This window comes from Cynocephalus volans, chromosome 11 (genome assembly GCF_027409185.1).
Source record: "Cynocephalus volans isolate mCynVol1 chromosome 11, mCynVol1.pri, whole genome shotgun sequence".
Classification (NCBI taxonomy): Eukaryota; Metazoa; Chordata; class Mammalia; order Dermoptera; family Cynocephalidae; genus Cynocephalus; species Cynocephalus volans.
This window is the reverse complement of record NC_084470.1, coordinates 44,502,257-44,523,091: the sequence shown is the minus strand read 5'-3', so window position 1 is coordinate 44,523,091 and position 20,835 is coordinate 44,502,257. Positions and strand designations below refer to the sequence as shown.

Here is a 20,835-nt window from a genome sequence, read left to right as displayed (position 1 = left end):
AACTTTCTGAAGTATCCGTGTATTAATGTGGAGTTCCGGATGGAGCTCTGGGCTGGAAAGATAAATTTAGAAGTCTTTATCATATACGTGGAATTTATATATTTATTTATTGGTGGCTGGCCGGTATGGGGATCTGAATAAACAGAATTTAAAGTAATGAGACTGGATGACATCACCAGTGAGTGTAGATGGAGAAAAGGAGCAAAGACTGAACCCTGGGGTCCTCCAACATTAGCAGTCAAGAAAATGAGGAACGAGCAAAGGAGACTAGGAAGGAGCAGCTAGTGAGGTAGGAAAAAAACCCAAGAGAACATGGTGACCTGGAGGCCATACGAAGAAGGATATCCAGAAGGAGCAATCAACTGTTTCATGTGCTGTTGCTAGCTCAAGAAAGATAAGGATGGAGAATCTACCATTGCGTTGAGCAACAAGGAGGTCACTGACAAGGGGAAGAGAAGTTTCTGTGGAGTGACAGGGGTAAAAGCCTGATCGAAGAGGTTCATAAGGGCAAGGGGAAAGAGGAATTTAATACAGCAAACGAAGACAACTCTTTTAAAGAGTTTTGCTGTTAAAGAGAGTAAAGACATATAGCAGTAGCTGGTGACAGAGTGGGATTCAGAGAAATTTCTTTTGTTTTTAAGACAGGAGAATTGATAATGTTTTTATGCTAATGGGGATGATCCAGTGATCAAAAATGATTATGTAGAGAAAGAAAAGGGAGAACTGTTGGAGCAAGGTCCTTGAGCTGAGGACAGGAGATTGGATCTAGCGTATAAAGTTTACTTTAATATAAGATTATGGATTATTCCTCTGATACTTGGCAGAAAGGAAGAGCATAAAAGTGAAGATACTGGAGGAGTAGATGTGTTAGTGGGAATCTGTGGAAGCTGTAAAGGTTTCCAAGGAAGGAAAAAAAAAAGAAAAGAAAGAAAGAAAAGAAAAGAAAAAGAACATATAACAAAGGATTAGGAATCAGAATGGCTTTGGATTTTTCATGACAACACTAGAACCCAGCAGACAAGGTATCAAGGCCTTTAAAAACCTAAGGGAAGATCATCTGCAACCTAAGAATTCTGCACTCAGTCAAATTATCATTAAGCGACTGTAGACTAAATGCATTTTCAAATGTACGAGGTGTGCTGGATACCTTGTTTGCCCCTCCAAATTCTTCTCTCCCCCACTTTGTGCTCAGGGAGGTGGACCTGCATGGATTGTTTGTTTCACTTGTTTCTCTTACCCTCTGGCTCCTGGCTGGGTTTTGTCAAAGTGAGACACTGGCAAGAGACCAGTGGGTAGAAAGAGAGAAGCCAGTGCTGTGTTCCTTTACTGAAAGCTAGAGATTTTGTTGGGCAAACCTTTGCTATAGCTGCAGCTCTCTTTGGATTCTAGTAAATACTCCTTTCTCCTTTGGACCTAAGGTTTCCTGCTGTTACTAGTCCCATCTCTTAACACTGTTTCCACCTTTGTAAATAGTCCATTAAATTATCATCTGGCACCCCGTTTAGGATGCCGTCTTTTTCCTGGCTGGACCCTGACTGGATACAAAGGTGTACAAAAATTTATCCATGTACCTTTCTCATAAAACTATTGGAGGAAGTTCTCTACTAAAATAAGGAAGTAAGAAAAATGACATGGGATTGAGAGGCAAAGGGAAACCCCCAAACAATGGTGAAAGACCACAGGATGACAGTTGTGTATTAGGTATGCAGAACAATTAATTCAGATTGGAGCAGGCCAGAAAGTTCTTAGAGGTGATGTCAAGAAGATGAAATTGTTAGAATACCTAATAAGGAGTTTTACACAACTGGTACAAGAATTTGAGACTGAATTAGTGTTAAGAACATGGGAATCTAAGCAAATGAAAACAAAAACAGTTGGGCAAGAAAGAAATAGGAAATAGCTGAATGGTAAACAGCATTTATGCTACAAAAATTCCAAGGGACTGTTGAATTCTTTCCTTTTTTAGATTTCCTTATAATACATAGTTTCCCTATTTTTGTAATGTAGAGATTTTCACAGAAGTTATGTATCATTACAGCATCTGAAGTTGCCGGACATTTATTTTAACATGGTTTGACCTAGACCATTTGACAGAGTGGAAAGTCAAAATCTCGGCTTATTTATAAACCTCTGATCTGTGTGACCTGGGGCAGGCTACTTAATTTTGCTGACTCCTTACAAAGTATGAAGATTGCAAATCACAACACATGGAGTGCCTGGCTCATAGTAGTCATTCATAAATGACCACTTTTGTCAGCCATCTTAATGGAAGAATACTGGATAGGGATATTATAAAACCACAAGGAACTACTCAGCTATAAAAATGAATGAAATACTGCCATTTGCAACAACATGGATGGACCTTGAGAGAATTATATTAAGTGAAACAAGTCAGGCACAGAAAGAGAAATACCACATGTTCTCACTTATTGGTGGGAGCTAAAAATTAATATATAAATTCACACACACACACACACACACAAAACTGGGGGGGGGGGAAGAACATATAACAACCACAATTACTTGAAGTTGATACGACAAGCAAACAGAAAGGACATTGTTGGGGGGGAGGGAGGAGAGGGAGGAGGGAGGGAGGTTTTGGTGATGGGCAACAATAATCAACCACAATGTATATCGACAAAATAAAATTTAAAAAATAAAATTAAATTAAGTACTGTCAAAAAAAAAAACCCACAAGGAATACAACATTGACCTCAACTTAAGTGGGTAGTTGGGCATCTGGCAGTCATGGGGTATTAGAAGCCTGACACTATCATAAAAGTGAATACTTCTCAGACTAAGCAAATATGATACAAAACTCACAACTTTGTATATGAACAAAATTGAGGGGGAAATGCTCTGAGGAAAAAAGATGACTGAGGGAATAAGTGCAGAGTGAACTGACTCTCAGAGAGGCCAACAGCAGTATACAGCTCTCTTTTGGAACAGTGACCTAAAGACTGAGACAGTTTCCTGTGGGGTCCCCACCCTGCTTGGCCCCACAGAAAGCCTGAGACCACAAGGGAGGGTTCTAGTTCCTTCCCTAACTGTACATACAATAAAACAAAGAGTTTTAGCTGCAGGAGTTAGTTAGGCCCATCAATTCCAGGGGCTGGTCAGACATTAATGGTTTGAAAGGTAAAGGAAAAAATCAGTCATTAATAATAACATGCATCAAGCGTTTAAGATTTGCAAGGCACTGTTCTAAGCCATTATTATATGAGCCATCCAATTAATCTTCGAACTAACTCCAGGTCCTTTTGTCCCCATCTCACAAATAAGGAAACTGAGACTCAGAGAGGTTAAGTAAATTGCCTAAGGTTACATAGCCAGTAAATTGGTTGAGTTAGACCTGAACTCAGACTTGCCAGCCTCCAAAGCCTTCCAGATTTCTAACTGCAATGTTAATAATATACAGCAAACAGTCTTTAGCTGTGGATTTTCTCTCTAGCATGACAGCATTGATCAGGTCATATATTAAGCAATCAGACTATTTTAAGCAACTGCCCTTACAAGGTGTACTAGTATAGAACCTAAAACCATTGATTCTTTCTGGATGCGGGGCTCAGACATTCACATATACTGTATTGAACCAGCAAAGTTCTAATAGAAAGGGAGTTATTTTAGGGCTAGTTTACATTATTTCTTTTCCATCTGTAGTGCCAACTGCGCCTGCCATAGTAAGTGTGGAATAAACGTGTGGTTACTGGACAGATGACTCGTTTATTGGGTCTTTTCAAATCTCATTCAAAATATCAAGCCCATTAAACCAAGTCCTATCAACACTTTCTTGTCACACAGCTGCTTAGGGGCTGGGAGAACCTGCTTCTGATATGGGTCCAGTTTGAGGAACACTTCGCCACTTGAGAATGCAAAGAAGAAAGCCCAGAAATCCGAGACAACATTAACACTCCAGCCTGGGGCTGCAGAACAGCATCTTCACCAGAGGGGTAGCCCATTTCTATCCTGGCGCCTAAGAAGGGCCGGTGTAGGCGGGAGGCCCGGGAGGCAGTGACAGTGCAGGAATTCCGCGCCAGCTGCGGGGTTCAGAGGCTGGGAAAGAGCACCGTTCACCTGACACACCCAACCGCCCTGCTGCAGCCTACGCCTGCGGGCGCGCCAGCGGTAAGCGATTCTCCACGATGAGCTCAGAGGAACCTGGGTTGCGGCAGAGCAGTCCGCCCGCCTCCCGCGCACGCGCAGCCCCTCTGTGCCCGCCCGCCCGCAGCGCACGCGTAGTCTGTCCTCGCGCGTCCGTCAGTCCCAGCAGGACCTGGGGCCCCGCCCCCGCAGGCCCCGCCCCGGTCCCGTGCGCTGAACGCCCCATATCCGGGTTCCCGCCGCCGCCGCCGCCTTAGCCGCTTCGCTCATTCAGGCTTGCCGGGAGTGGTGTGATTCTCGACCAAGATGGCGGTCGTGGGGCGAGTCGGCTCTTTTGGTTCCTCTCCGCCGGGATTAGCCTCGACTTACACGGGCGGTCCCTTGGCCAGCGAGCTAGCGTCGGGCAACGGTGGCGTCGCAGCAGGAGACGACGAGGACGGGCAGAACCTTTGGTAACGACCCCACCCCTCCCTGGGCCCCCGCGGGCTTTCCCGGCCTTGCGGACACCTCGGGAGCCTGTGCCCGCCGGAGTTCAGCGCTGGGCCCGGACACTGTGTTCTCGGCAGCCCCCGCCCGGGCGCGCCGGGGCCGGGGCCGGGTCCGTCTCTCCCGCGCTGCGGCTCCTCCCCCAGCCCCCGTCCTCAGCGTGCGCCTTGCTCTCCGTTAGGTCCTGCATCCTCAGCGAGGTCTCCACCCGCTCGCGCTCCAAGCTCCCTGCGGGAAAGAACGTGCTGCTGCTGGGTAAGTGTCCCCCGCTCGCTCCGCCCCGCCCGCCCCCAGCCCTGCCGGGGTCCTGGTCCGCCCGCCGGCCCGCTCGCTCTCTTTGTGCGGACAGCCCCGCCCCGCCCTCCCGACCTGTCCCTGACAGCTCGGGGAAAAGGGGAACCCAGGACCCCTGCCCCGGGTCCTGCGGGGACCCTCCCTTCCTCAGGTTCCTTCTCCTCCTCCTCCCCGGGATGTGGGGGTAGCCCTGTCAGCCTCCCCTGGGAAGGACAGAACGCGATAACCCATTTGAGGGATTCTCGTGGCCTGGGGTTTCCCTAAAAATAAGTAGTTTTTCTTTCATAACAAAAATTGGTAGTGGGAGGTTCTTCGCAAGAGCTTCAGAGCAAATGGCATGGCATTAATATTTAATAGCTGACTCTTTGTGTAATTGACAGAAAAGCTAGAACTGAGACGTGGTAGTCGTGAGAAATGTTCTTATTTGATTCAGCCTTCTCTGGAACACTGAGCCCGTGTTGCAGCTGCCTTTGTAACTGTCACTTATATTTTCAAATTTGTAAAGGGCAGTAGAACATCTTTCTAGTTCAGTCCCATCAGCCAAATGGATATAGTAAGGAGGAATGGTCTGTAATATCTCAGTTCTGTGGATTGTTCTATTCGGTTCTCTGGAAGTTCTCTATTTTGTTTCTTTACTAACTGGGTTTGCGGGGGAGAGGACTGAGGAAGAACAATTCGTAGGTTCACATTTTTTCAGGCTTAGTCCCTGAATCGTTGACAGGAGAGATTTTCCTCCATAGCCTTCAAATGTGAAGTATTGAAGTTTGGCTTATAAGACGATGGTTAAATTTTGAAACTTTGGTATTAGTGTCTCAAGACTTCTTTTTGTGTACATCTAAAAACAGGAAAAGAAACACAAGACTCAGATGCTACTTGACAGGGTCCGCGGTTTAAAATGAATGTTTACATAGAAAGAAATTACTTATTTTAATGAACTACCGATCAAGAATAAGTGATTCTTGACGTTCTTTAAAGTTACATGGAGATTGTTGAAAAATGTTTTAATGTAATTGAAAGCACCTGTTGCAGATTAGCCTGGATTGAGTCCTGGCCCTATTACATCCACGTCCTATGATCTTAAAGCATAATAAACTTGACATCTATAAACCTCAGTTTCTTCCTCTTTAAAATGGATGTTATAGAAATAATGCCTACCTCCTAGGGTTGAGGAATGGATTGAATGAGATAATGTTTGTAAAGTTATAACAGCGCAGTGACTTTTTGAGATAGATTTATCTTAACTGAATTAGAAAATATTTGTTATCTAGAACTCTCTTTAAAAATTGAATTAGTGCCTATGTAAGCAGTATTTATAGGGCAGAGAAAAGTTAGGATCCGAAAGCAAAAAAATTCCAGAAAATGTTTTTAATTTACTAATTTAAACAAATTACTACTAATTACTAAATTAAAATGGCCTTAAGACCATATAACCTCATTGAAATGGGTTATATTTTAATTACTGTAAGTTAAATAAGGCTTATTTTCAAATACTGCCATTGTGGAGATAAGATTCCTGAATTTTGTTTCATTTTATAAATTCCCTCCAGTTATTTCTGTGCATTAGATATTAGGTAGATGATTTTGTTTGTGGTGAAACAAGAGTGGCAGTTTTGTTCATTTCTTGGTGTACCTAATTTGCAGCGAGGTCGCACCGTGTTTTTTTTAAACACCCCCGCCCTTGACACTGGGTCAATGCATGAAACTAAGTGTACTTAGAGTTCCCAGACTCCTCCACTCCTCCATACTTAGAATAGATTAAATTTCCTTTTTTATGAGCTTAACTGTTCATAAAACTCCATTTAGTATTATGTTATATGAGCTTGAAATTTAATATTTTTCTTTCAGTACTATTGGGATTTTCATTAAAGTCCTTTTTAGCTTTGGAGGAAACTAATAACTGATTTTTATACTGATTACATAAATGGGGTTAATTTTCTAAAATACCTTTAAAGATTCCTTAGAGACATTTTTACCATCACATGTTATGGCAGCATTCAGTCTGTGCTGGTGGAGGGAAGAAATATACAAATTAGAAATATACAAATTGTGGTTTTCTTTGTTTTGAGTTTGAGGGTGCCAAGCAGGAGGATGCTGGGCCCTAATATGTCTTTCATAAATGATGGCGGTTTCTGGACTCCCATTTTTATTTTATTTTATTTTTTTTAAAATTTTATTTTGTCGATATACATTGTGGCTGATTATTGCTCCCCATCACCAAAACCTCCCTCCCTTCTCCCTCCCCCCCAACAATGTCCTTTCTGTTTGCTTGTCGTATCAACTTCAAGTAATTGTGGTTGTTATATCTTCTCCCCCCCCCCCGTTGTGTGTGTGTGTGTGAATTTATATATTAATTTTTAGCTCCCACCAATAAGTGAGAACATGTGGTATTTCTCTTTCTGTGCCTGACTTGTTTCACTTAGTATAATGGACTCCCATTTTTAAAAAACCAAATCTGAGACTATGACAAGGCTTTACATTTCCTAAAACAAACTAGAATAGGAATGATGATGTAGGCATATATGTACCACCCTCTCAAACCCTGCCCACCCTTCAAATTGCAATTTAAACTAAGCTTACTGCATGACCTTTCCTCCCACTGCCTGATAGGAGAAAGGGGTCAGGAATAGTAATGTGTGCCATTCTCAAAGCATTTTTATACAAATCTTATTTTACGCCCCCTCCTCCCCTGATCTGGGATGTGAATGTTAGCACCAGTTTGTAGATGAGGTAATGAATTTTAGAGACCTGTTTAAATGGGTTTTCCAAGCTCACACAGTTATAATGTTTTGTGACTCTGGTATGGCTTTCCAAATTGATAGAAGTCCCTGCAAAAGAGTGAGTGCCAGGTACAAAACTTTCTGCTGAAAGGCTATTTTTGAGCGAAAGTACTAATAATTATTTTAAAGGAAAATCCAAATGTTTATTGGACTCTGGGATGTAGCTGTGGCCATGGCACTTGTGTTTAAGCAGTCATTTAATCCACGTAGTCCTGATTCCTGGTGAAATCCAGAAAGATTATGACATTAGGATTTAACCATCTTTCTTGAAGGATTTTGAGAATGGGTTTAAGTAAAGTTTGTTTTTAGTTTTAAAGGTAGGACTTATTGTGCATATGTTTTAAGTAGGATCTAACATACACACACACATATATATATATATATATATTTTTTTTTTTTTTAAAGATGACTGGTAAGGGGATCTTAACCCTTGACTTGGTGTTGTCAGCTCCACACTCAGCCAATGAGCTAACTGGCCATCGCTATATAGGGATCCGAACCCATGGCCTTGGTGTTATCTGCACTGCACGGGCCGTCCCTTAGGATCTAACTTATAAATTGTCCTTTTAAGAACTCTTTTTTCCTTTTTACCCTTTATATTTAATCAGTATTAACTCTAATTGATTATACTTATATTTTAATAGCTGCCTTTAAGGGCAGGGTTTCCATATCTTAATTACTTTATCATGTTTTGATAAGAAAACTCCCTAAGGAAAATAATAATACCTAACATAGAACTCTTACATGTACTAGTGATGTAAAGATTGTTCATATACTTTGATTATCACCATAAAGATCAGGAAAGAGACACAGAGCTGTTAGGTAAATTGTCCTAGGGTTACATAGCCGGAAAGAGACAAAATCAGGATTCAAAATTGTGTAGCCTATCCCTGTACCGGTCAGCTGCAAAAAAAAAAAAAAAGTGCAGCCTGGCTCCAGAGCCAGTACTCTTAATGTATATACTGGACTATCTCCCTAAAGGAAAAGAGCTTTCTTTGTAGGAAAAGTAAGAGGATGCTTAGCAGTTATTAAGCAATGTTATCTGATTCTCCTGACTATATCTGTTTCAGTGCAAAAAATCTCATTGATTTAGATTGATTGAATTCATTGTCAACTAAGATATACTAGGGTACTTCAAAAAGTTCATGCAAAATTAGAATTAAAAGAAATACAAATCTTTCTATGAACTTTTTGAAATACCTCGTGTATGTAATTCTGGTTCCCAGCACAGTATCTGGCAGTCAGTGTGACTTAAAAAAACTAGCTGGCCCTTTGTCAAGTCATTTAAGCCTCATCTTTCTTAGCTGGAAATTAATCTATGAGGATTTAGTGATCCCCAAAGCTTTGTCTGATCTGACATTCAATAATTTTTAAAATTCTAAATCATGTGAGTTATTAAACATGTTTAAAGAAATATTTTAAGGCATTTTGCAATTAGCTAAGTTATTGCAGTTTTAAACCCAATTGCTATAATTTGCCTAATTTGAAAATTTCCTTATAGATGTGGACTGTAATTCTACCCAGGGAAGAATTCTAGTCCCTATATTGTTTGTTCCCTGAAGGCATTAGTCCAGGGTAGTGTGCAGCCAGAGAAGTCCCACGAAATGCTGGGTATCATTAAGTATATGTGAAATGGTCTTTTTTTTTTTTTTTTTTAATTGAAGAACAAAACTAGCTTTTATTATGTTTGTGTTATTACAAGTAGGAAACCTCAAGATATACACACTGAAACTAGTGATCTGTTCAAAGTAACTTCTGTCAAGGGAATGCATGGTTTTCTATGTGATGGCTGATTTTAAAAATAATGAGAATGTTCAGCCTGAAAGTATTAATCTTTCAGATTAAAGATCATCAAGGTTTCATGACTTGTGGGGGAAACAGATTTTTATTAGTTGAGGTATGTTAATGCTGTTTTCTGGCATGATTCGTTATGGGAATATGATGCAATAGAATGTTTCTACATAGATGATATTGAATTGTTGCTTTTCAAAGGATTAACATAAAATTATTTATTGCATGTTTATTATATGTCACTACTACTATACTTAACATATACCAAATATAAAATGTTTTGAGAGTCCAGTGGCATATTGATATAATGGTCAGGGGCAGCAAACTTTTCTGAACAGGGTCAGATAGTAAATAGTTTAGACTTTGTGAGTCTTATGGTCTCTGTTGCAGCTACTTAACTCTGCTCTTATAGTACCAAAACAGCCGTGGACAATACATAAATGAATGGGCACAGCAGTGTTTTAGTAAAACTTTATTTACAGAAACAGGCAGCAGATCAATTTTAGTTTGTGGCCTGAAGTTTATGAATGAACACTTTAGATTGTTAGGAGCATCAGTTTTATCAGTAAACACAAATGCCTGTTAATAGAGCTTTCTGCTTAATGGAATATGGTGTTTGTCACATAATAGGTGCCTAGTGAATATGTTTTGGATGACTGATGAACAGCTTTTACTTAAAGTATTGTTATTCCAGGTAGAGGTATAGTTTGAACATAGGTTTAAGAATTGTTTAAAGGAGTTTATGTGTCTCCCATTGCTACTGTAAAAAACAGAAAAAGCTGGAAGAGTCACAGACATAGGCCAGTAGAGCAGTAATTCAGCTGGTGTGAAGTCCATGTGAGAGAGCTTGTCAGCAAATGCACTTAGAAAATGCAAGACAGAAAGGAGCTTTGAATTCGGAAAAGAAAAAGACCAAAATTTAGCACGGGATTCACTTTTTTGGGCCTTATTCTCTTTGTAAAATCAGGGCAGTAGCTGTTAGACCTTACAGAATACCTCTTTATTCATTTGCTTATCAAACATTTATTAGAAATGTGCTGTGCATAAAATGCTTGGCTAAGTCATCCCCGGGAAAGAGGGCTAAGACTCAGTTCCTGCCCTCCAGGAGTTTATAAATTCCTGTGGGGAAAAGACTCAAAGTAGTAAAAATCAAATATGTCAGTATGATATAATTGCTGAATAGGTCATGATAGATTTTGTGGAAAAGGTGATATCTGAGTAAAATTTTGCTAGATAGGGTAGGGAGGAGAACAATATATGAAAAGGACCCAAAACCTGGTAAAAAGGGCCAAGGCAGCTCCGGTGGGGGTGTGGTGAAAGTCCTGACCTCGAGGCAGTAGATCTGAGAGTCAGCCCTTCCTGTCATTTGAAGCTGTGGGGCTGTGGGCAAATTATAACCTCCTGTCCTATGAACTGAGATTGTTTCATAGTTCATAGGATTAAAAGAACCACGAGAAATTATGTCTAAAACACCTTCCTCTCAAAATTGGAAATCACTATTGTAAATTACAAAAGTAATGCATTTTTCTGGCCAGAGAAAGAAAAAAATGTAAGAAGATATGAAAATGAAAATAATTCATGATCCTGCCATCTAGAGATAATCAGTTTGTTTTTTCTACATGTTTATTTGTTTCTTAAGCAAAAATAGACTATATACTGTTTTGAAATCTTTTTTTTCTTCATGTATGATGGTTCACTTCATGTAACGGGTTTTTTTCATGTTAAAAATTTATCTCCTATTAAATTAATAGTGTATTTAGCTATACTATAATTATAATTGATTGGTAGACAAATTATTATTGCCAAATACCTCATTTTCCACTTGCCCAGTATTATTTTTGATAATTTAAGATAATTTATTATCTTAATAATAATTTAATAATAATAATAACTTATTATCTTAAATAATAAATTTATCATATTAAATTCTTAGAAGTTGAATTGCTAGGTCAAAAGTATATATCTTTTAAATCTTTCCACGTATACCAAACAGTCGTCTAGGAAAGTTGTACCATTTTACATTTCTATCAGTATGTGAGAGTACTTGTCTAGCAGCATTGCCAACACTGAGTTATTACTCGTTTAATCTTTGGTTATCTGATAGGTTAAAAATTGGCATTTTAATGTAAAGACAATTTAATTTTAAAATACTTCAAAAAGTTCTTAGAAAAATGGAATTAAAAGATAAAACGAATCTTTCCATGAACTTTTTGAAGACCCCTTATATATCATATTTGTTGATTAAGAATCATTTGCCTTAGAGTGACTTTGACCTCCTGAAGATTAGTATTTATTGGCCTTGGTAAGTGTTTATTGGATTAAACCTAAATGATTTTTAATTCATATCTATACAGACTACAAGAATAAAGGAAGTGATTAAGGATAGGTTCTATTTTTTAATGTAATGTGGATTGCTGAATGATGAAATCCAGAGGTAGGGCTTTGGCCATCTGCAGGGATGAGAACTATCATACATTATGTCTGTTACTTGTGTTGGGTGTTATGCTAATTGCTTTGTTATATAGCATGTTTACTGTTTTACAGAAGGGGGGTTTGAGCCTCAGGTTACACGCTGAGCTAGGATTCAAAATTGGGTTTGTCTTTCTACTGTACAAGTAGTCCTTGACCTATTGGAGGGATGTAGTCTTGAACAGGTATATGTGAATGTTTACTTAAAATCATCAGGCCCTGCAGTTAGTTCACAGCCTCTCCAGACTGCTCTAACCCACTGAGATGAAGAAGATGTCCTTTGGGAGATGGGGAGCAGACCAAAAGCCCTCATCCTACCTGGGTCCTCCAGATAACCTATGGAAGGCCCTGCAGTAGACCTAAGCCGAAATGAGTTCAATAAAGACCTATCATGGCTCTTGTCACCAGAGCTTTCAGACAAAATAGTATGGTTTATTTTACATCATGCCAGGCCAAATCAAAAATGTCAACTTTACAATGTTGATATCTCTCTTGGATGAGGGAGGAATATGAATGACAGGTTGGAATTCCCTCTCTCTTGATTATCTTGATGCTGTGGACCATAATGTATTCAGAAGTGTGAAAATGTGAATCAAATCTCTGCATAGAAAGCAGGTATCAGGCACACAAACCTGTGCAAAGAAGGAAGAGTACATTTTTTCAGCCTACAACAGGAAAGGAAACTCGGAGAAAGAAGAGGCAGACTACTGCTTAATTTTACCTGTTGTCATCCCTATTCATTTTGAGCTGGGTGAAGAATGACTAGAAGCTTCTCCAGGAACAAGAAGGTGGAAATGTCATGTAGTGTTCAGTAGCACTGGCTGTATTCAAATGCTGACCATTTAGCAAGTTGTTTGATCTTTCAGTAATACTGTTTACCTTTTAGGATTATTGTGAGGATAATACGAGATGATGTTTGTAAAACACTTCAAACAGTGGCTTTTTTGGGAAGTGTTCAAGATAGCTGTTATCATTAATGTATTTTGTGTACTTAAGTGCTCTGCTTTGACGACTCATTTTCACATGATTCATGTTTTTATGTTATCTTTTCTTTTTTTTTTTTTTTTAAATATGACCGGTAAGGGGATCTTAACCCTTGACTTGGTGTTGTCAGCACCACGCTCTCCCAAGTGAGCTAACCGACCATCCCTACATAGGGATCCAAACCTGTGGCCTTGGTGTTATCAGCACCATACTCTCCCAAGTGAGCCACGGGACGGCCCTTTATGTTATCTTTTTAAAACACTGCTGATGTCTTATAAAGGAGTTTTATTTCTAGTGTATCACTGATCAAGAAATAATGAATTATAATAGTCACAGAACTTTAAATCCATCACCACAGAGATGGTCTGATCTTACTCCCCTTCATTTAAAAGCCGGGGAGCAAATGGAATTACTTGACTTGCCCAGGTTCATACAGCTAATGATGACAGTGTTGCAGTTAGAAATCACATCTTTTAAATCTTCACATTTTTAATGTTAATTAAATTGTTAGTATAAAGTTGATGAACATTATATCCTATTGTTGCATTAGATATCTGTCAGAGATAAAACCGTATGAGGAGCACAACTTTATCCCTATACTGTTTTGGTGACTTTGGAGTTTGAAGAGATTTTCTTTTGTAATCAATTTGATTTCAATTTGCTTTTCAGATTTGAGCTGAGAAGTGAGAATTGATGGCCCTTGATGCTTTATAGTAAAACTGAAGTTCTGTTAAATGTTTGGATCTTATACTTGGCTCACAGAGAGTGACTTATTTGGACAGGGTCTAGACAAATAATTTGGAATGCAGACTTATTTGCGGTGGAGAATTAATAGCCTGATCTACAAACCTTCCTTCCTTTGGTCCATCCACTAGGACAGGGCTTGGCCCATAGGCTGTTTTTGAATAGCCAGCATGCTAAGAATGGCCTTTTTTTTTTTTTTGGTTTGGTTTTTTCATTTTTAGAGAGTTGGGGGTGGGGGGCGACAAAGATGAATATGTGACAGAAACCTGTGTGACTGCAAAGCTTAAAATATTTGCTATCTAGTCCTTTACAGAAAAAGTTTTCTGGCACTTGCATGTGGACATGAAAATAGCTTTATTATAGTAGTATTGATGTAATGAAATATTTTAGTTTGTTTTTAAAGCACCTTTAGAATATGCCATCTTTAAGAAAAATCTAGTATATAAAAATACAGATTTAGATAAAATATTTAGAGAATACTTTTAACATCTTCACGTTAAGGGTTCTTTACTATACAGAAGAGTTTCATCTTAGTCTGTTTAAACAGACTACTTGTGTAAGTGTATGTTTACAGATCATTAACTATTTGGCTGGCAGACTTTAAGCTGGTATATCTGTTTCACTGCCAGCTGAGGGCCAAGGAACTAAAGATAGCGAGATGAATTATTTCAGCATTGTTTGAAGCACACAGGCCCACCACTGTTGTATTTGCCACTTTAAAGGAATAGTTAACTCAGTTGGTTAGTGTGTGGTGCTGATAAAACCAAGGCAGGTTTGATCCCTGTATGGACCAGCTACCAAAGAAAAAAAAAGTGTATTAATTGTGTAGAATAACGTACGTATATAATTATTTTTATTTTGTTTTATTTTACTCCTCAAACTATTACGCTCTGTTTTGTTTTCCAAAAACAACTTGTAATTTATTGACTTTGTTTCTTGGATAGTTTGCCATTAAAGATGAGGTGATTTTTAAATGTCTGTCTATGCCAAAGGACAGGCATCTGAGTTTTAACATTTTTTAAATCTTCTAATTGCATAGTAGAGTAGAGGGTTCATGGTGGACTTTTTTGCTATCTTCAAACATAGTCCAGCTTGGTTGTAGCAGTGCAGCTTAGGACTGGCAACTCAGTTCAATGACTGGAAAAAGGTTTTCTAAGTTTAGTAAAGGAGGGATGTATTATGAGCTTACACTATTAATTGATCTGTTATTGATGAGAGGTGGCCATTTGAGTTTTGTAGATATGAATGAGTAATGAATGATTTTAATAAATTGTGGTAAAGGTCCAGGACAAGCAGTTGTGATGAGTTATATTATGAAAATGGAGACTGTGGTTGTGATTAAGAGATACGAACATTGATAAAGGATCTTTTATGCATAGGACTTGGTTTCTGTTTTGGGTAAGGAAGCAGGAACAGTGCCTGTTACAGAAGAATAGGATAATTTCTTGTCTGTAATCTACTTAAAAGCAAAGACTTTATTTTTTGCTTGCTGTTTAGAAAACCTGCTCAAATAGTATTTGTTGATTGAAGGGTAAAGACTTGACATACTTAGAGTAGTCTGCTGGAGGAAACACAAATAAGATGACCCTCTGTGATGCAGTGTCCTAAGTGTGCACTGTGCTGTTGGGAGTACAAAGGACGGCACTTAACCAAACTTGTGGAGTCAAAGAAAGCTTCCTAAAGACCAGAAAGATAAGCTCTCGTTCTCCCAGGAGAGGGGAAGGGAAAAATATTCCAGAGAACAGTGACAGCATATGGGAAGATTTAGAATTGGAAGAGAAAGAAGCCTCTTTGCTGCTCTGGAAGAAGTTGCTGTAAGAAATTGTGGATGTCCAGAGCCTAGCATGTAGGGGATGGTGCATGGTAAGAAATGGGCAGGAATGGTAAGGGGGCCTTTGTAAGAAATATTGGTCTTTACATTTTGCCCTTTACCTACAAGAACAGCAGGAAGACCCTGAATGGTTTTTTTCCCACATCTTATGAAAATTCCAAACATACAAAAAAGTTGAAAGAATTTTACTGTTAATATTCACGTGTCCCAACCTAGATTCTACCGCTAACATTTAACTACATTTGCTTCATCACGTGTGTTCTACTCTGTGATTTTTTTTTAATGCATTTCAAAGTAACTTGCAGATATTATTAGTACATTTCCCTCTAAATACTTCAGCATGCATATCATTAACTAGAATGCCCTGAAGGGTCTTAAGAGAAAGAGTGCCATGATGAAATTGTTTCAGTAAGATCACTCAGCTGCAGGATGGGGGATGGATTGGCGTGTGGTATACTCTTGGAGTATGGTATACCACTTTTGAGTGGTATGTATATAGAGTAAGGAGGATTGGAGTGTGGTATATACTTTTGGAGTGTGGTATACCACTTTTGAGTAAGGAGAAGAGAACTGGGAGGAGGCCATGGGTTAACAAGCTTTTTGCCTAAAGGCATAAAAAGGGGAAAATAGTCTAATAATATGATTGGAAAATGTCTATAACCCTTGAATAAGACTACATCTTTGCAAATACCTCATATAAGATTCCTGTAAATAGTAGGTAAAAAAGATTTTGTTTACAGAATCTTTGTTTTCATTGGTCTTTTAGACCTTTTGTGAAATAGGTCTGTTTTCAAACATACACATTTGCCATCAAGACAAATCATGTCAGAGTGGGTTTTGGTTTTTTTTGTGTGTGACCGGCAGCACCACGCTCAGCCAGTGAGTGCACTGGCCATCCCTATATAGGATCCGAACCCGCGGCGGGAGCGCTGCTGCGCTCCCAGCGCTGCATTCTCCCGTGTGCGCCATGGGGTCGGCCCATGTCAGAGTGTATTTAAGTGGAGAGAAAGTGAAAGCTGCAGAAAAGTCATTATAATTGAGGCTTAAGACTTATGAAAAGAAGAAATGGGCTTAAAATGTATGTGTATGAAATATGAATGTTCAATTTTCAACCAGCTGTAACTTTCCTTATTGAAGTTGACAAATGATAGGGAAAAAGAGTAGTTTGTAGAAATTTTGCTCCCGGAAAGATTTTGTTTCATGGAGCAAAGTACTTTTTCAGACATTTTGAAAACCTTCCTGTGCCAAGCACTATGTTAGGTGGTTAGAATACTCTTGGGAGTAAGTTATTCTGTTTTTTCTTCATTCCATTTGCCCAGAGAACTAAGGGGAATTGCACTTGCACTCTTGAGGAGGTTGACTGGGATTCTCTTGGATGGCTTGGATTATTGCCATGCCACCATCAGTCTTTGTGACTGTGGCCTTGGCCTCAGTTTCCTCATCTGTGAGAAGAGAGGATTTCATTGGAGTTCCTTATAACCCCCAAATGCTGTGTTTATGAAATGTTCTTTCTTCTCAGTGTGACCACTTTTAATTTGTTACCGGAAGTGAGAAGTTTTGAAATCAGAGTGTGGGGAAAAACAATCTCAAACTAACATGTTTAATATATTACATTTCTTTGATCATATGCTCTTTTCTTTTTCAAATTTTATGTTGTAAAGTTTGTCTTAAAATGGGTCTACAAGGTTCTGAATTAAGAGGCGCAGCTATCATCGTTTAAAATGCCAACAGCAGGCCAGCACTTGGTTAGAGCATGGTGTTATAACACCAAGGTCAAGGGTTCAGATCCCCATACTGGCCAGCCACAAAAAAAATAAATTTGAATTCCAGCAGAGAGGAAATATCAGAATAGTAAAACAAACTTTATTCCCAGTAGTTCGAGGTAGAATCAGGAGAATAGGAACATATCTAACTATAACTCAGGAGAAACCCACAGAAAGGAATATGTTAAATCATTTTTCTTTTTCTTCTGAAAAATAGCAGTGATCCCTGGAAGCAAAAATACCTGTTTTTCTTCAGTGAGTCATAATGCAAAAATGATAAATGGTATTGTTTTAATAGCCTCTAAAGACAGTAGCACGGTTGTATATTAAGAAGAGTATGCTTCGGAGTGAAATTCAGGTCCTGGCTCTGTCCTTTCCTACTTGTGTGACTTTGGATAAGGTACTTAAGTGTAACAGTTATAATCCCCATATCCTCATCTGCCAAATAGAAGATAATCATCCCCCTTTACAGTTGTGGTTGTGTTAGAGTTACTGTTGGTTAGGATGCACTTGGTAGGCATTCTGTAAGTGTTCACTGGTACATGCTACTTCTGTAAAGATGGAAGTAAAAGCCTCTAATGGTTCCATTTGACTACGGTATGGGCAAAGGGAGGTGGATTATAGTCACTTAATTTTTATTATATGGAACCATGTTGACATACTTGAAATTTCATCCTTTTTCTGTCCTAGCTTTTTAGGCCTTTGCATTTCAAACCCATTAATACACAATAAAGTTTTAAAATACTCCCAAAGTAGGTAAGGTGACAAAATTTGTATCCTTTATTCAGGGATTTGTGAAACTCAGATTAATTTTTGGCTACAACTGAATTGATAGCACTTTTTGTCGTTTGAGACAAGATCTATCAGTGGCTGCTCTGCAGGAGACTTAGGAATATACATTTTGCTGTGAAAGGAGCAGAATTAATAGGCAATTTTGTCTCAGGAACTGTCTAGGCACCAGGGATGCAGCAGTGAACAAAACAGACAAAAATGCCTGTCCTTCTGGAGCATGTTTTTTGGGGTAGAGGGAGATTAAGTAAAGTACAAGGGATCTTCAAAATGTTTGTGGAAAGATTGGTATTTCAATTCTATTTTTCCACAAACTTTTTGAAGTACTATCGTACACATGTTAGTAAATTCAATGGAGAAAAAACAAGAAGGAATAAGGGATGTTGGGAGGTTATAATTTTAAATGAGGGGGGTCAGGGATGGCCTACCTGAGGAGGGGATATTTGAGAGAAGGCAAGCAAGTTAGGTAACATGCAGGTTTCTGAAGAGTGTGTTCTAGGTAGAGAGAATAATGCATATGAAGGTCTTGAGGTTGGATTTTTATATTAATAATTTTGTAAGTGAATGTTTTGGGGGGAAGTAGCAAGATAATGATATTGCTTTTGTGCATATTGAAATGTGAGGTATTTATGGAAAATCTAAGTAGTGATGACCAGTAGTAAGCAATTCAGGAGAGGCTGAGGTTGAAAGGAAACCTATGGGCACCAGTTTATAGGTGGAATTGAAGTCATGGATATGGAGAATCTCTGGGAATTACATCTAGAGAGAAAGGAACAAAGGACTGAGAAAGGAACCCTGGGTAATGCAAATGTGGGGTAGGAATAGAAGACAGCAGCCTGGAAAGAAGACTTAGGACCAGCCACCTCTGAGGTAGGTGGTAGGAGAGGGGGTGTTAACTGAAACTTCGGCAAAGCCGAGTCTTTCTCCTATCTTCCTCTTCTCTCTGCCAACTCCCAAGTCAGTCTTCCAGTACAGCTGTCCCCGCCACCCCCCGCTGCTAATACCTTAGTTCAAACCTACCTCATTTCTTGCTAGGACTCCAATAATAGTCTATTGTCTAGTCTCCTAAACTTTTTCTTGTCAGTCATTCTTGCACATTCTTGCCATGACAGTCTTTCTAAAATACCTAAATTCTGCCTGTTATTCCCCTCCAGGATAAAATCTAACCTTCTTAGCCTTGAATAAGATGCCCTTCATAATCTGGCCTCCTCTATTTGTGCTCACCTTCTGCCTCCTTTTCCCCTCACATCCTAAATTTTATGCATTCAAATTATTTGTCCTTTTTAGAAGGACATTTCTTTGTTTCCAGGTCCCTGTACACATGCTTTCCTTATTTCCTAGAATGACTAACTCTCCATGGTTCATTAATCCTACACCATTTGGCTAAAGGGTTACCTTCTCTGCAAAGCCCTTTCTGACTTCCAAGAAAAAACAGGCTCTTCCGTCTGGGGTGGCTTCCTGATTTGCATATTTCTGGTGTAGTCCTAATGACAATACCTTGAAATTGTCTCCTGTTTTCCCTCTCCAATTTATAAGGTCCGAGAGGACAGCAACTTTGACGTATGGATCTTTGTATTCCTAGTGTTTGACTTATTGTGTAAATATCTAATGCAGTGGTTCTCGAAGTGTGGTCCCTGGACCAGCAGCATCACCATCACTGGGAACTTGCTAGAAAAGCAGATTCTCGGGCCCTACTGCATACTTTATTGAATCAGACATTTAGGAGGCAGCCCAGTAATCTGTATTTTAACAAGCCTCCCCAGGTGATTCTGATACCTGTTTGCAAACTGTTAATTATTAGTCCAGTGAAATGAATGACTGACAACATTCACTGAGAGGAATAAGCTATGGTCTCATGATAAATAGGGGAGAACCCTTCCACTTGTATTCAGTTCTTAGAAAAAGGAAATAGCCGTGCTCTAATGATGGCTGCAAGAACTTCAAATAGTGAGCATGTGTAGTTAAGATCGATAGTATACATATATACCACTATACGTATATATGTATATATGACACTATATATATTATACATATGTACACACTGTACGTATATATGTGTATATGACACTATATATATATAGTATACATATATACACATATGTATAGTGTCGATCTTAACTACACATGCTCACTATTTGAATTTCTTGCAGCCATTATTAGAGCACGGCTGTTTCCTTTTTTTTTTTTTTCCTTTAAACTAATCAAGTGTAGTAGTGAGAAGATAGGAAAGAGAAGACAGGAACGAGTAGAACAAGGAGCTCTATCTGTAATGGACTATGAACCATGAGATAACTCACTGCCTTTGGACCAGTCGACAATGTTTTTGACATCATGAGTTAAGGCTCAAAATCTGTTCTGCATCTACTGACTGCAACATTTAAAGTTAGAAATTAGAGGGGGCCGGCCCGTGGCTCACTTGGGAGAGCGTGGTGCTGACAACATCAAGTCAAGGGTTAAGATCCCTTTACCAGTCATCTTTTTTAAAAAAATAAAGTTAGAAATTAGATAAGTTAAAAGGAAGACACAAACTTGTTATTTAAAAAATCACGCATAATATCAGAGATAACCAAATTATCAATGATTATTTCTAGGTGATATTATGGTTTTTATTCCTTTGCTTATGCTTGAGATTTTCCATATTTTTTTTATTCAGAAACTCTTAAGTAATTTGAAACATTAAATAAGACAAAATATATTCATCCAAATTCTTGGCCCTTCTGAAAGTATCTTTCCACTTTCTTTTTTTAATTGGCAAATAAAAATTGTATATGTCGTGTACAACATGTTTCAAGATATATATATACAT

The 20,835-nt window shown here is 38.9% G+C and overlaps 1 protein-coding gene across 1 annotated transcript in view; it reads left to right on the top strand.

Moving 5' to 3' along the window:
* The first annotated feature begins 4,304 nt into the window (after positions 1-4,304).
* The window catches only part of DYNC1LI1 (dynein cytoplasmic 1 light intermediate chain 1), a 35,273-nt gene continuing 18,742 nt past the window's right edge, over positions 4,305-20,835 (top strand). The window contains exons 1-2 of the mRNA XM_063114032.1: positions 4,305-4,553; positions 4,769-4,842. Of these exons, the coding sequence (XP_062970102.1) occupies positions 4,408-4,553; positions 4,769-4,842 (220 nt within the window). The 5' untranslated portion in view covers positions 4,305-4,407. The remainder of the gene's footprint in view (positions 4,554-4,768; positions 4,843-20,835) is intronic.